The sequence below is a fragment of the Oculina patagonica genome, chromosome 6 (genome assembly GCF_052425735.1).
Source record: "Oculina patagonica isolate OP01 chromosome 6, crgOcupat, whole genome shotgun sequence".
In the NCBI taxonomy this organism is placed as follows: Eukaryota; Metazoa; Cnidaria; class Anthozoa; order Scleractinia; family Oculinidae; genus Oculina; species Oculina patagonica.
Window position 1 is genome coordinate 36,892,715 of NC_135763.1, and position 16,054 is coordinate 36,908,768.

Consider the following 16,054-nt stretch of genomic DNA (forward strand, 5'->3'; position numbering starts at 1 on the left):
CGCATGTTCTTACTTTTTCAAAATTGCTCCCAAGGTAAACCGTTAAAGCAGCCAAATTGAGATGTTAGTAAAGCAAATGCAAATAAAAATGCTTTTTTTAATTGAATTCTTGTCTTAAAAATTGACTGCGTTTTGCTTTTCAATGTAATTTGCTGTCTTGCATGTGTAACAGACTAAACCTTTTCTTTTGCCAGTATTGTGTTTTTCTTTTTCCGGCGTGAGCTATTATGTTTTAAAGCATGCCAGGAAATAAGGAAATAAGGGATCAATTTAGGTTTCTGGGAAACTGCTCCCCCCCCCCCCCCCAAATTTTACTTTTTGCCAAAAGGGGATATTAATGTTTTTTGGGGGGGGGGGGGGGGGGGGTGGTAATTTAAATAAAAAAAATTGAAATAAGTCTGTTCGCGAAATTTCAGTTCAAGAAACCCGTTTCCGTTTGGCATGGGTGGGGGAGGGGGGCAGGGCAAGCTAACAATTATTATGTTTTGACATTGACAAAACTTAAACACATCGGTAAAAAATGATAAAAATATCTATACTACTCACTGGTTTACGTGTTTGCCGTGTGGGTGCCCGTTGAGGAATAAATGTTTTTTATAAATGAAGTTTCAACTCTCGTCTTATGAAGTGAATACATTTTTAATTTGCAAGGACGTTCCAAAATCTCTCTTCTGGTGTCAGAACTATCCTCATCTGAATATGTATACAGTGTTCAGTTCCAGAGAGACGAAAATTCGCCGTTGCGATTCACGTTCTTACAATAACGTAAAATTTGGGCATTTCACGAGAACGGCAAAAAATGTACTAAGGTTTAAAACGCACGTGCAGAGCTATTGTACTTGTCATCAAATCTTTTGTTTAGCGAGGTTTTCGCTCGGAGCCGATGTGGTTTGCTCAAACTCCCCATTATCAAGTTCTCCCACTGATACTAATATATAGATTTAGGCAAACCTAAAAGCGGAGCTCCCCATCTATTTAATTTTCACTGGAACTTACAATGTAAATTATCTACTTTCTAGCAATAGCAAAAATAGTTTCGCGCTCCTGTTATAGTTTCGCTTACGAAAGAGGGCTTTATGCTTCTGTCCCTCCCAAAAATGCTTATGTCCTTCCAGAAATGCTTGAAAACTTGTAGGAACAAAATTTTTCCTCCAAAAATGCTATTAAAAATGAAGAAAGAAAGAAAGGTTTTCCATACCGTTTCTTCAAACTATAGACGCCACGTTGGGGCGACGTAGCTAGGGCGCACGCGCCCGCGAACCATGCCTCTTGCTGTGATGACGATGGAAAACCAAAAGCATGCATGGTTCTGTAAATTTTCTACTGGTATGGATGCTCCGCTCGCGCGCGCCGGACAGGAGCTCCGATCCGCTATAATGTCGGTTGATAAACTTTGATTCATTAAGCTGTCAACTCTTTCCATGCTTCAGTAAATATTTACATCTTTTTATTCATTTTTGGATACATATCCGAGTAAGTACGTTTTACAGTTCAAGCCGCATAAAATTTTCGGACCTCAAAGCAAGGAAAATAACACCACAGACGAGTAAATATTAAAATAATACATTGTGACATTTCACGAGGTATTTATGATGTTCTTTAATTTTATATTTTCGACTATATTTCGTTCACTACGTAGCTGCCAAAACGGCGTAAAATTATATATGATTTCACTAATATTGTGTTCTACCTCACAGCGCCATTTTTCGTTAACTAACGGAACATTTTCGTAACAAAACATCTGGATTAATTATAAATCTGCATTTTGCTGGCATATTTTCTTGTAATTTACCATAAAATATCTGACTTTATTTGGCTCAGTTAGCACGATTCTTTAGAATATGTATCAAGTGAATTAATGCATGCAAGTCACAATTGCCTGTTCCAGGCTTCCGGTAGTTGGGGGAGAGCGAAAAACGCGGGCGAGCGAGAAAAAAAACGAGAGGGACGAAGGCTCGCCTTCGTCCCTCTCGATACATCGCAATACGATACATCACAAGAAAACAGTACATACTGTATTTTGGCCGCGTTATGGCGCCTTCATTTAAAACTTGACCGTGCAGACAGTCGGTTTTAATTGGAATATGACGTCTACTCGAAACACAGCGTTTATTCTTATAGAGAAAATAATATTTTACATCTTCCCATACAACGCACTGCATGTTACAACAGAAAACTACAGTCCCACACTCGTTGGAAAGAACTTCCCAGCCTTCCAATTCGTTATATTGTATGTATTCTAAGATCACTATGACGTGTGATAAAACTACTAATAATAACCACCAATATTATATAACACCTTTAACAAAGAATAAGTTAACTATAGTGTGCCATGTGTCTATATTCACACAGGTTTAAAGCGGGGACAGGAGTTCCCCGAGAATTTCTTTCTTAGCAATATTCCTTTAGTTCTTCTGTTCTACACCCTTCGCCGCAGCATTCTTCAATAACATCAGTGGAGTCTGTGTCCCTCTTTCGTCTTCTGAAGGAAAGAAAATCCTGGGCTTCGTGCTTCGTTTGAACAAACACATCAGCGCTCATATCTATCGGAAAAAGAATCCAAAATTACAATGGTACATAAATCTTTAAAATCGAAAGTTTTTACGTCAGTTTGCCGACAAAAAGATGTTACTTAGCAACGGCTTGCGACATCTCTGGCCACAACTGAGCCCTTCATAAATTGTCGAGGATTTTCCGGAAAAGTACCTCTCTGAATTCCTATTTATTAAAAAGGTGGTTAAAAAATGTAATAATCTGCTGTCATATTTACCTCGTCTACGTCGGCGTCTGGCCCACATTGAGCTGCAAATGTTCTTGTAAACGTCTATGATGTGGTCGCCGCAAAGATGAGGAAGGTCCACGGGGATTGGAGAGTTTTCGTTGATCTTACATTTGCCTCCTTTGTGGCATTTCCGACCCAGAATTCCAGGCAGGTCTACCACTACCAGTAGCAGGAGAAGAAACACGGCGAATCCAAGTTTCATATTCATTCTAGAGGAAATCAAAACCAAAAATAAAGTTTTCATTTTTCATAGTTATCTGTCATTTCTAATATATGCCTGCGAATCTACGATTTCTTTGCGGAAGGGTGGATTAAGGCATGTAAAACTTTATTTTTTAGTTTTTGCCACAACAATGAACTTCGTTGACGTTTATAAACAGATCTACATCACAGATGAGGCACGCTAACAAATTTAGCCTGTTTGTTCACGTTTTCGCCTTTGAACATCCTTACCAGTCTTTATACTCGTGAAGGAATTTAGGAGGAGGCAAGCGGGGCGGGGGGGTTTAGGGCGCTTGTGTTGTATTTGGGGGCCGCCGGTCAAGACCTCCCTTTTTTTTTGGTTTTTTTTTCCCCCCCCCCCGTTTAATCCTCCCCTTTTTTTTTTTCCACTCTTTCCCCCCCTCCTTTGGGTTTTTTTATTTTTTTTTTTTTTTTAAAAAATTTTTTTTTTCTTTTTTTTCCTGGCACCCCCTAAACACCTTTTCTCTTTAAGAAAAAAAGAAAACAGCAACACCAATAAAAAAATATTTTTTTTTTTTTTTTTTTAAGGAAATTTGTTCGTCACAAAATCAATAGACTTACTACTTTTTAACAATAGCTGCTTTAAGTACCATTCTGAGTAATAGCAATTACTTTTTAGCCTTTATTCCTCCTTGAATAACTTGATTTTAAAGAGTACCAGTTTCTACGTTGGAATGACTGAATAAACTAAACGAAACAACAGCTGTCAGCGCTGCGCATGCTCACACGACTTCAAATCATTACATATTTTTTAACACTTCAGAAGTCCGCAAACCGCAAAACGCGTGGGAGAGTTTTGCAATAAACTAAAAAGAACGCTCCCATCTTTGACAAGAATAAAATCCCATAAAATTGAAGAAAATACAGAAGAAACAATAGATTCAAAGAGATAAAGTTTTGATCAGTCTAACATTTAATTTACCTCCCGGCCTATAAAGCTTGTAGGGGTGAAAGTTTCTGAAGTAGGTCATCTAATTTGCTATCATTTTGAACCAGACGATGTCGCTGATTTCATCTGAAATAATTTTCTTGCGTTCCCACCCTTTCTCTCTTTGGTATATCAAAAAAAGATACTTATTATTTTTATCAACACGATGACTTCGAATGTTTATATTAAAATTGGGTTTTTTGAGTCTCTTTACAATGGAAAAATTGAGAAAGGACAAGATTTGAAAAGAAAAGCGGAGTAAACTCTGGACAAAAGCTTCATTTTGATAGAAAATAAAAAAGCTATCTGAAACTTATAAGGCAGTAGATATAAAATTCTTAATAGCAGATAAATATTAAGAATTCTTACCTTTTTTACAGAGCTCCGATCAGAACTTAAAAAATCTGGAACAAATGAGACACAAAGCTTAGTCCGTATGGATGCCGAATCTGCATAGAAATTCGCTTTTCTAACCATACGTAATACAAAAGGTTATATAGGTTATCAAAACATCGTTCTAATGACTAAACAATGTAACCAGATGCATTGTCTTAAAAGAATCAACACTTCACAAACACTGAAAGCTGAAAGCAAAATTGTCAGAAACTTTTCACTTCTCTAATATAATTTTAATTTCAATATGTTGTGTAATTTGCCAGATTTACAACTGGTGACCACTGACGTTTGCCCCGAAAACAAAGAACGTTCTAAAAATTGTTCTTAGTTGTGGTTATTTTGTAATTTATATGCGGTTAAAACCTTGTTTGAGTGCATGTATTTATGTGGTTGAATATGTTCCAGTGATGTAATAAAAAAATTTTGTGTCGACCAAATAAAACTGCGGCTTTTATTTTCAAGAATAACTAACATGTATAACATATAAAATTACTCTTTAAAAAGTCCAAATCATTCTCTTCCTCAATTGTCCGAAACAGAAGACCGCTTTTCGAAGAACCGGCATTTTTACATATTTCGCAGGCATTCTTTGAGTATATTTCTTCTACTTTTTCGATTTGAAAACAACTTATCTTGCTAAGTCAAATTAATGAAATCAACAGTTGCGTAAGTAATATGCAAAAACCTCTTAAATAATCAACTTTAGAGATTATGAAAATTTTGACTATTTTCTTCGGTTATTTCGCTTTGTGATCAGCTGCACTTCCAGTCGTATACGTCTCTTTCCTTAGTCCATCCCCATTCCGTTTATCCCATGTTCCTATCCTTTTTAATGGACTGTAAGGACCTAATTCTTTTATTTGAAAATAGAGTTATTTGTCCTGAGTACTAATGTCAAATTCTTATAAAAATCAGATTCAGAATTTTCACAATGTCTCACATTCTTGAAGGTTTTGAACAAATGGAACAAAACCAATCATATATTTTACAAAAAAAAAATTCTTTCAATGTCTTTTCCGTCTTGGTTTTTGATTATACACATGTTTTTTACAGAACAACATTTATTCAGTGAACGTCAATAATATTTTTTCTTTCCTTTTTATCTCTTTTTCAAAGCCATTAGTCGCATTGTATTTGTATTCCTAAACCCACCCATTTCATAAAGTTGTTACTAACAATAGTTTATGAATCCAAATACAAATATTTGTCGCCCAGTTAGCACTAAAAATCCGAACAGCTGACAGAAGCCGTAACTTTGAAAAAGATTTTCCAAACAAAGAAAATGTGAAAACCTACTTTTTTACAGGCGTTTTGTCACTTCGGAATGCCTCATTCCTCTTTTGTCCAGTTTAACACATATCTCCAAAATCTCAAAATGTTTTTGCTATGAAGTTGGAATCTGCGCTAAAAAAATTACCACAAACCAAGCTTTTAATAGTCTCATCCCAGCTCCCTTCTGGCGCCAATTTTACTTCAGTGAAGTGCTCTTACGGGATTATTTTACGATAGCCGTTTCTAAGGCAAATGAAATCAATTTATTTTAAAAACGTAGCAACAGAAGTAAATTAAAGCATTCTTGGACAGTTTTCTTGGAACTTGACATGTGATTCTAGTTCACACTGATTCATAATTCATAATTAAAGACTTATTGTAGATATGGAAAAACATCTGAATGCAATGTAACTCTTAAAATACAAAAGGTTGGGGAAAACATTTTGAAACAATTTGGTGACAGAAAAATCCTGAAAGAACTAAAAGAACAAGTGAGCGCTTCGTGTATGGCAAATTTTTAACTTTCCTGAAAATGCCTAGAAATATTTTATGACATTGCCAGCCCAGATCATTCATGTTTATGTTTTATGGGGATTTGCAACTATAGATCTCGAGTAGCTACGAGAGCACGAAGTGTGCATGGTTTTGATATTTCATGAATGATTGAGGAAGTATTAAGCCTTGAGAGTAAATCATTTCACAATTACATGGTTACTACATGTGTCTCTCGTTTGCTCGTTTCAAAAATGACATAATTATATAGCGTGCTGTGAAATTGACTGTTTTTGTGTGTCATATAGCTCGATGCATCGATAAGTAAAAGAAATGGAGTTGTCATGATTTTGTGGTCAAACACAGACTAAACAAGTTTACGAACAGGTGTACAGTAGTCATTTCCTACAAGCGCGCTCAAGGGAGTCTGGGCTTTATCTATGGTGAGAGATAACGTCACCGAACTGAGCATAATCAGTAACGCGCGTAAAAAATTTTTTGAATCTTTCACCGCTGAGTTCGTCGTTCTCAATTCTTCCCATTCTTAACCATCTTTCAGGTTCCTGTTTGGCTTATTATGACCATTCTAGTATTTTTCTACCTTAAAAAAATTATTTTGCGTTCCATTTTTTTTCCCCCAACCGAACGTAAATTCCCGTAAACAATCAGGCAGAAATGGAATATGGTAGGATTCGCAAGCGGTTCCTATTTGGCTTGTAATTACCAGTCTAGTGTTTTTCTACCTTAAAGTATGAATATTTTGAGGTTTCTATCGGTTTGAAAGTGATTTTGCAAAAAATGACTAATTGAGCAGTTGTCGCATACGCCTAATTGCAATAACGTTGTCATAGAAAAAGAAAAAAGAAAAAAAAGTAAATGCGAATTAATTAGTGTAGTTTCATAACTGATAGCGTTTACAGAAAACTTACGAGTTTTTATATGCATACTTTGAGTCAAATTTTTTATGCTGTAACAAGATAAATTGAATTATTCGTATTTTGAAGCATTTTGAGGCCATTTTTACGAATACATTTCATGCATGCGCTTAATTAATTCCTATTTGACTTTTTCCTTCTTTTTTTCTATGACAACCTTATTGCAATTAGGTGTATCTTCTTAAAACTGAAAATTATGATCCGTCCGTAGCAAGCTAAATCCGTAACAAAGAAACACGAAACCTTCATTTTCCGATAAGGCAGTAACATATTGTATATCTCAACCTGCTTTTTAAAAGCTGTTCCCGAATTCTGAACTCAATGAAGCTAGATAATAAACTAACCCATGCATAATTTTACCATATCAACCCAAATTAACGTGCCTAAAACATGTTCAACAGAAACGAGTCAGAACTTTGCCGACTATAAAAAAAATATAAAGTCGAGTTGTTGAACTTCAGTTGGTAAGTCAAAGGCGATTTCGGGAATAGCGCTTGCCTAAGTTATGGAGTTCTAAATCTCCGCCGCCGGCCCAGCCAACTGTCAAATTAAAATCTTAAATGTGACTTGTCCATTGCAAAGCCATATGGGTGTATATGTAAAACCTTCAATTGTATTCTTGAAGAAAACTTAATTTATCTGTATGTTTATCTATGTGGATTATTTCTTATTTACATGAAACAAAATCAGCAAAAAATATCTATTCTAGACTTTTCATTTACCTGGAAAATAGATAGTTGTCTTGTTTGTTGACTCTTCAGGACAAATATCCAAAAGTTGGTTAAGATTTAACTTGTCCGAACGATGAATTTTTAATGAATGTCTCCGTGTGCTAAGGTGTACAGCTGTTTCAAATCGCGACAACGATCAGCAAAAATGTAAAAGGCGCTGAGTGAAATTGGTCTCCGTTTGTTGGCCTACTTGTTAGGTGTTAACGTTTGCCAATCGCATCGTAACATCATCCAATATAACACCACCGATTTAATAAGTTAAACAATTGACCAGAATTATGAGCGGCTTTTACATTGTCAAAAGCAAGTTAATTAAACTTGCTTGAAACGCCAATAGCTTCATTACAGTGTAGTCTTTGCCCAATTTTAATAAAAAGAGGATTTTAAGAAAATCTATTTTTTAAGTTGAATCCAAACATTTTTGCACAGCAAAAATAACCCTTTAATGTAAAATATTTTTTAAATTTAAAGCTACTTTATAAAACGTCGTATTCCCTGTGAAAATTACTATTCGTTGTCATGTTGGTGGTGATCTTATTTGAATAAAGCATAGAGACTTGTTGTACGACCCACGATAGAAAGCTCAGTTTTGTGAGGATGCTGCTTGCGAAGCGAAAATGAACTGAGAATTGTCATTCCGCGCCAATGACACCGCTAGCCACGTAGGCGATGAGAATCGGCGCCCCGTCTTCAATTATTTTAGCCTTAAAGACAATACGAGGCTCAAAATCATCAGAGGATGCAGACTACGCACTTGCCAATTAAAATTTATCAAGTTCTACAGACTATGCATTTGTTTATTCTTTTTTATTTTAGTGTGTTGGTTAATTATAAGTTCTTCAATATATCCAGCGTTCTCAAACTGAAGAAAAATTCAATGATTATTATGTTGATTCTGCAGCGTATGAAAAAGTTCTATTTTACAAAACCTGGCAAAATTGCGCACCAAATCTCTCACTAAAACAATTCCCACAGAGAGTGAGGATAATTGTCCTTGACAAACTAAATCTGTAAGTTTTTTTGCGATTTCTTTCTCATATAGGGGTCTATGTCCCCAAAGAGTGCCGCAAGCGCCAGCAGTGGGGCCGGGAGGGGGGGGGGGGGCGAGGCCGCAGACCTTGATACCCCTTCGTATATGAGGCACGTATTGTCCTAGACTACATTTCGAATTATCGGACTAACCCAATTTATGTAAACTAATCTGGGACGTAATCCCATTCATTCAGTCATTATACGTGTGGCTTACATGAAGGTCAAGAGTGGAACTTACTTCATAAAGCATGGAAGTGAAAAACACCACAATGACCTTGATTATATAAAAGTTCATTGCACTGAAATGAAATTTAACATTTTTATTGAATTTTTAAAAAAAGTCTAGCTAGGCAGGGAATGAAGAGCCTCTCCAGATAATCTTTGGGGAAAGACGTCCTGACCAAATGCTTAACTCTCCCAAGAATTGTTATAGAAAATGAGATAAACAATAGGGAGAATTTTAACGCTAAACAAGGAAGGGAGAAAGCCCATTCACTTGTTGTCTCGCCATTGATTGCGTGCGTCTCTCGAGATCGTTTCTGAAACGGAAATGATTTATCTCATTTTCAATTTTTATTGCAAATCCCTTTAGTCTTTGTGCAGGTTTAAAGATAATTGTTTGTGCTTTCTTTGAATAAAAGCACTTGGCCTAGCTCTTATTAAAACTACAGGGCGGAAAATGGAAACTTGTATACTTTTTTTTTTCTTAACCCCCATCTTTTTTTTTGGCCTTTTTTTTTTTTTTTAAACTCGATATTTTTTAAAAAGGAAATTTTTTATTTCTTTTTTTATTTTTATTGAACCCTTTAGTCTTTACGATGCAGGTATTAAAGATCAATTGTTTGTGCTTTCTTTGAATAAAAGCACTTCGCCTAGCTCTTATTAAAACTACAGAGCGGAACATGGAAACTTGTAGACTTTATTTACTCCTAACCTGCAGCAATTTAATTGGCCAGTTTTCTTTGCATGGTCATGTAAACTCTGGGTTGCAATTGTTTGCAGTTGTCACCTTCCCCCTTGTTTATTTAATTATTTTTCTTTCAAATCGTTCTTCTTTTATCGAGTGCTATCCAGTAAGTTCACATGTCCGTGATAAATGTGTATATTAAGCTGCTTATGCACTCAATGAGACCTGAGTGCCATTTGTCCGATGCTTGGTGCAAATCCATGCAAAGGTCAAGAGTTTTGGACTGATCGGGATCTTTGTGTTGTCTGTTTCGATGTGCTTTTGGGCAAGACGCGTTATCTCATAGTGCCTCTAACCTGCGATCAGGCGTTATTTTTCTCGCGGCGGTGTAGTCAACGGAAAAATGAGCGCCTGATACAATAACCTGCGATCAGGCTTTCTTTTTTCGCGGCGAAGGGAAGGGGAAACAGCCGCGAGAAAAATAACGCCTAATCGCAGGTTAGAGGCACTATGAGATAACGCGTCTTGCCCAAAAGCACATCACGGAAACACAACACAAAGATCCCGATCAGTCTAAAACTCTTGACCTTTGCATGGATTTGCACCAAGCATCGGACAAACGGCACTCAGGTCTCATTGAGTGCATAAGCAGCTTAATTTACGCATTGATCACGGACATGTGAACTTACTGGATAGCACTCGATAAAAGAAGAACGATTTGAAAGAAAAAAGAGAAAAAGTTAATAGTGCCTCTAGATCTTAAAGCAGGGGAGTGCTCACGAAAATGATAAATACAGTTTAAAATAAGTCACATAAAAAAGTCTACTTGAAAACACAAGAAATAGAATGAACTCAGGAACTAGTTTTTTTTTTTTCTTTAGGGTTTCTGCGTTGCGTTTTTTTTTTCGGCTTGGGGGGGGGGGGGGGGGTAATCACCCAACATTACCATGTGCAAAGGTCTGCAAACGAGATATCAACCTCGCATGTGCAAAACATAAAAAAAATATTGCATTTATACTGTTTATACAGAAACTAGAACATTCGAATCATCAAAAACTCACCTGGAAACCAGAATAGCCCTGTCGAACTTCTTATAACCACAAAAAGCGGAAAGGTACAGTACATTTGAATCAAACTATTAACCTCACTAGGCGGGCGGTATAAAATAATTCTAGCCTTTCCGAGTTGACTGAGAAGCTACTGAGATCAGACGATCAGTCGGATATGTATCCTTATCCCTCTGGAGCCGGTCAGATCACCATCATGAAAAAGAAATACCAAATTTAGAAATTATAGCGCCAGTCTACACGCAAGGCGCCGAAAAATTCTTGTTTGAAACATTTAAACCTGATAGCGCATTTTCTCGATTCAACAGGGGGTCTAAAAAGGTCGTCTTTTAGCTCTTTTTAATAAACGTCCCCGGAATTTATCTAGAAAATACGGTTAGTGAGTGAAAATTCGTAGAATACGATGATAGCTAAATTAGAATGCTTCAGGTCTTTTTCTAACAAAACAAAAATACAAAGAAAGGAAAATTAAAGTAATTTCGTCATGATTTTGGGTGCACTTCGGGTGAAAGAGCTCGTTGCAACTCTCACAAAACAACTGACTCAAAACGTGACTCGACATACCTCATTTGTTATTGAAACGTTCTGTTAACAGACTCATTAATCATTCGTAAAGGAAAACAAAGGAAATTGGTATTTACGAGTGAAGGTAGAAATAGGCTACTTCGCCAAAACAGTTCAGCCCAAAAACGTGACTTTGCATACAGCGCCTTTCGTGTGCGCACGAGTGCGCAAGTGTTACATCAAATCGCGTCTCCACACTTTACAGTAAAACTGATCAACTGAAAAATAAAGAAAGTCTCGAGCTAGTCTCAGAACTAACAAAAAATGTCTGGCGATTAGTACAAAGAATTGTGGTTTTTTTGGAAAAATTAAGGGTGCACTGCTTCTAGTTAAAAAGTTTGCTTCTTTGATTTTGCTTAATGCTGCCATCAATAGATAATCTTTACCAGTCTGCCAGCTAGAGTAGATACTGTACTGACATCTACCAGAGATTTTAATTGTTTGTTGTTGTTTTTTCAGATGATTTTTATCTTAACTAACTAATTTATATTTCACGTGTAATCTTTGATGCTCGTCGGCGATTTTTCATACACAGAACCCGACTGGGATATCAAAAACCGCTTCCTTCCGTTCCGAATGACCCCAAAATTGGATTTAATTAATAACCGAACCGAGATTGTTTTGTTGGTAATAAAAGTCGATTAATCCAACTGGGCCTTATATAGAAACTGGCATGGAAATTACAGAATCTCTGATTCTAGATAAAGTATTGAATGCAATTGAAACTTAATTACCGAATTCGCAGACAACACGGCAACATAAAAGGAACTTTTGGTCCTTTTGCGAATTCGAATCGTCCAGAAAAAAGACATCATCTGTTTGGGCTTAGATTATGAACGCTGTGATTGTAGCGGTCATTTTGCCGAATATATAGCCTGTTTATACACTTCAGCACAAGAAACCCTGTTAATCTGTCGTTAAATTTATTATTTCTAGATTAGAAGCATTGATGTTTTGCATCTTTTACTCTTCGTGCAACGTTAATTGAAGTCTAAGTACTCGTTGATAGATGAAAGTAGACCGTGATAAAAATCTCGGAAGCAGAAAATATGTACAACACATTGTGTACTTTATAGACAAGGAGTCTTCTGTCGGAATTTCTTGCGCTACAACAGGGAATATTTTAACAAAATTTCTGGCACTTTGTTGGGCGGGCATTGCGGTTAGTTCCGCGGAATAAATTCTGTCAGCGAAGTTTACCACAATTCCGTAAACTGTGTTTAGACTGTATTGTCACGAGATGTCATCAACTCAGGAATGTCACGATAAACTTCTTGAATTCTTTCTGTGAATATTCTGACCCGTGTTTTACAGCATTTTCTGTGACCGTATCGCCCTTTTCCACGCAAACTGTTTATTGCCACACGACAAAGATCGCTGGTCTTATCCGTCCCGGATTCAGTTTTATTTATTTGAAAGACACATACCACATTTTTTATAAACACAGGAAGACTACAATTTATTTCAATTTCATGCAAGGTCTCAAAATTTATCAAACTGACCACTGAAACTTCCTGTGAACGAAAGCTCTTCCACAAACGCCTTTAACTACTGAGCTAGTTTTGCCGTTCGATTATAGCCACGGTTGTCACACTTAAAAAAAAAGACTAAAAACCAAAACTTTCGAGAAACTTAAATTCGGTTTAGATAAGCGAACATGGATATAAAATATCGTCTATGTAATGGAGCCGAATAATAGTTTAAAGTTCTTTACAACAAAAGCCATTATGTAGGGATTATGGGGCGAGTATGGCGTACCCGTTTACTTCGCAATGGCATAAAGGAATTTTATCAATCATTTTATATGATATGTTTATCCAGTTATCAGGATTTTTTTGGTACGAAAAAGATAAAAGAAACTTTCAGTGCTTATTTCATTCACGAAAACATCTATGGGCAAGAAAACGAAAATGCAGGCAGGGAGGATTTTGCACCGAGCCAGAACTCTTTTTGATAAAGGATTTCGCAAAAACTGCGCGTTTTTCATTCTCGATTTAAAAACAGGTTTCTATTTTCCGCATCAGATACCATCTATAATGTATTTTAAAAGACAATGTTTAAACGTCGTTCTTACCTTTGCTTTCTAAAAGGAAAGGCTGTTACTCAGCAATATAAAACTGTTTTTGTGTAGCTTGTGATTTGCAGTGGTATATCCGGGTTAAAGGAAGTTTACTAGCGCGCGTGAACTTTATCTGAGCTTTTCCTCGCTGTTACACTCCCTTTAATAACTGGGTGGCTTTAATTTGATTGGCTAGTTAAAGGTATCATTTACAAAGCTTACATGATGCCTGACTTGAATGAAGTCACCTAATTTAATTTGCCGTATAAGACCTGTTAATGCGAATGTGAAATTGACTGACCCTCCGTAAATAGTGCTAGGATTACGTCCAATCCAGGAATCTCGTATATCTAGCGGACACTTCTTCATCGTCTTATGTGATTTGATTTCAGAACCCCAGATCCAGATGTGTAAGTGAATTATTTTTCAATTAAACCACTTAAGTGCATGCAAACTATATTTGCGATTGGCTCTCAGCCATGAAATAAAAGAGTGAGGATCTTTGGCCTTGTATAAAAAATAATAATAATTAAACTCGCAAAGTTCACCGTCTGTTCAGCGCGGGAAACTCCGACCTTTGGAACCTAATTGAAGTGTTATTACATTCCATTGCCTTAAAATGAAAATGAGTTTTTTAAATTATAGTACTAGTCGAAGGACGACTTTTGATCTAAATATCTCACCCAGCAGCTTGCACGGCGTGACCTAATAATTGTATACACGCGCTACGCAAGTTTTGCCGAAAGTTTATTGACTCATATGCCCGTGGGCCAGTGTTTTTATTTTTATTGGCATAGAAATAACGTTTTCCCAGCCTGTGTGGCTTGCAATGAGAAAGGGCATCGATTACAAGGGCCACATTTTAACAAAGAAGCCCAGAAATAATGGAAGACATCCATTTATTGCCGTAACCTACTTTCATGCAAGTCAGATCGAATGCCATGTTCGGGTAACTAAGACTCACTAAATAAAAGCACAATTATTCCTTTTTTCCTCCTTCTCTGCAGATCCGCTTGACTCCTCAACCTGCCGCAAAATCCCACAGATTACGATCAAAGGCCTAAAAAGGAATGACGATATGAGGGGTCTGGCGAAACACACAAAACGGTCAATGTTTTATTTGCGCCTAGGAAGTTCCCGCCTCCAGGAAATGTGCACATTGTACAACAGCCGCAGGGCCTATTTCTGCCGATTTTTGGATAGAAAAAAAAAACAATGAAAGTTCTAGTTAAGCCTAGAGGTGACCATTTCAATGTTTTTATGCATGGTGTGATCCTGTATTACAGCCAGTGTTAATCGGCGTTTATATAATCAAAGGCACTAAAGAATACATGTGTCACAATGTGCCTCAGGTGTCTTTCCGGACATTAAAGACGTCAAATCCCCATGACTGTGGAAATGAAATATTCGGTCATGTTTATTTTTTTAGGTTTAGTTGCCCTTGGCCTTTTTTTTATAATTTCGCAATTTTAATGTTAACCTACTGCGGCAGTTGAGAAATACATGTATCATGCTTCACTCAATCAAAACAGTTTTCCTTTGGTGACCCTTTGGTGACCCTGCTTCACTATTTATCACCCTGGGGGGTTTGAAATTGATGAAAACTTAACAAAACAGATTCGTACTAAAAACAGGATGGTACAGAAACTTATTATTTGTCCAAATAAACTTAAAGATCGGTTGAAACAAAATTAAATCTTCATACTGAGAAAAAGAATACAACATGTGCTGGCGTCACATGCGATAAAGGGTCAAACAGGCCATGTTAACTATCTGGTAAACTACAGATTGGTTTCAAAAAGGCCGGCTTCAAACTTTAAAAAAATAAACTAGTACATAAATGTAAAAAAAATGATAGAAGCATGTGGCTACGCACGTGTAATCTAGACCAGTGCCGATTTGTTGCATCTACCCCTTATCTTTTTCCAGGTATTTGATAACTTTACAAATTAGTGAAACCTGTCTACCTAATTCATATCAGCGATTTATGACAGTCAGTTGTTGCTCTCGCGGGTTATCTAGCCTGCGTTGCAGACCGGGGTTTAGTTCGTCTGCAATGCAGGCTAGGGTTATCTTAAAGAAAAAAAAAACAGAAAATAAATGATAACCTTCTTTGGAGGTAATTAAACTGGCAAGGTAAAGCAACTAAATTACAAGAACACTTTAAAACAAATATAGTAAATCCAGCAAATCTGATTCAATAATTACTCTGCTCCCAACATATGACCTCACAAGATAAATATGGATACAATTACTTTTGCTAGTATTTGCCTTCTTTCAAAAGTTCAAAACAGTTAGTACTGAGCTTGTAACGAGAATGTTTGGATACAAGCCACAATACTGATAAGCAGGCACTTGAGGTCGATTATACTGATAGGACCCCAAACGCCAAATGACTGAGACGCAATGCAAGGTGAAGTAGCAAAAGTCTCGACTTGTAATTGTAGCTTTATTAGTTTGATAAGCAAGTGTTGCAAATACCGCCTGCCACCCACTTGATTTATTATCATAATAAACAATTATTTTATCAGGTTGTAACAGCAATTTCGAATTATTTAGATAAAAATTCTAAGCTGATGTTTTTTTTACCGTTATATCAGTATTAGAGACTGGATTGATATCTCACACATAGCGAAGTCTGCTTCT

The 16,054-nt window shown here is 36.6% G+C and overlaps 1 protein-coding gene across 3 annotated transcripts; it reads right to left on the minus strand.

Moving 5' to 3' along the window:
- Nucleotides 1-1,425: 1,425 nt before the first annotated feature.
- Nucleotides 1,426-13,553, minus strand: LOC144657465 (insulin-like peptide IlO1_i1). Of its 3 annotated transcripts, none has more exons than XM_078517800.1 (4): nucleotides 13,424-13,553; nucleotides 4,323-4,357; nucleotides 2,771-2,991; nucleotides 1,426-2,543 (listed from the first exon to the last, which is right to left on the minus strand). In XM_078517800.1, exons 3-4 carry the CDS (start codon nucleotides 2,988-2,990, stop codon nucleotides 2,392-2,394), a joined length of 372 nt encoding a protein of 123 aa, XP_078373926.1. In that variant the 5' UTR covers nucleotide 2,991; nucleotides 4,323-4,357; nucleotides 13,424-13,553; the 3' UTR covers nucleotides 1,426-2,391. The 3 variants fall into 3 exon arrangements, with proteins under 3 accessions (XP_078373926.1, XP_078373927.1, XP_078373928.1); XM_078517801.1 differs by lacking the exon at nucleotides 13,424-13,553 and adding an exon at nucleotides 5,646-5,921; XM_078517802.1 differs by lacking the exon at nucleotides 4,323-4,357 and having other exon boundaries at nucleotides 13,424-13,531.
- Between the last annotated feature and the right edge of the window lie 2,501 nt (nucleotides 13,554-16,054).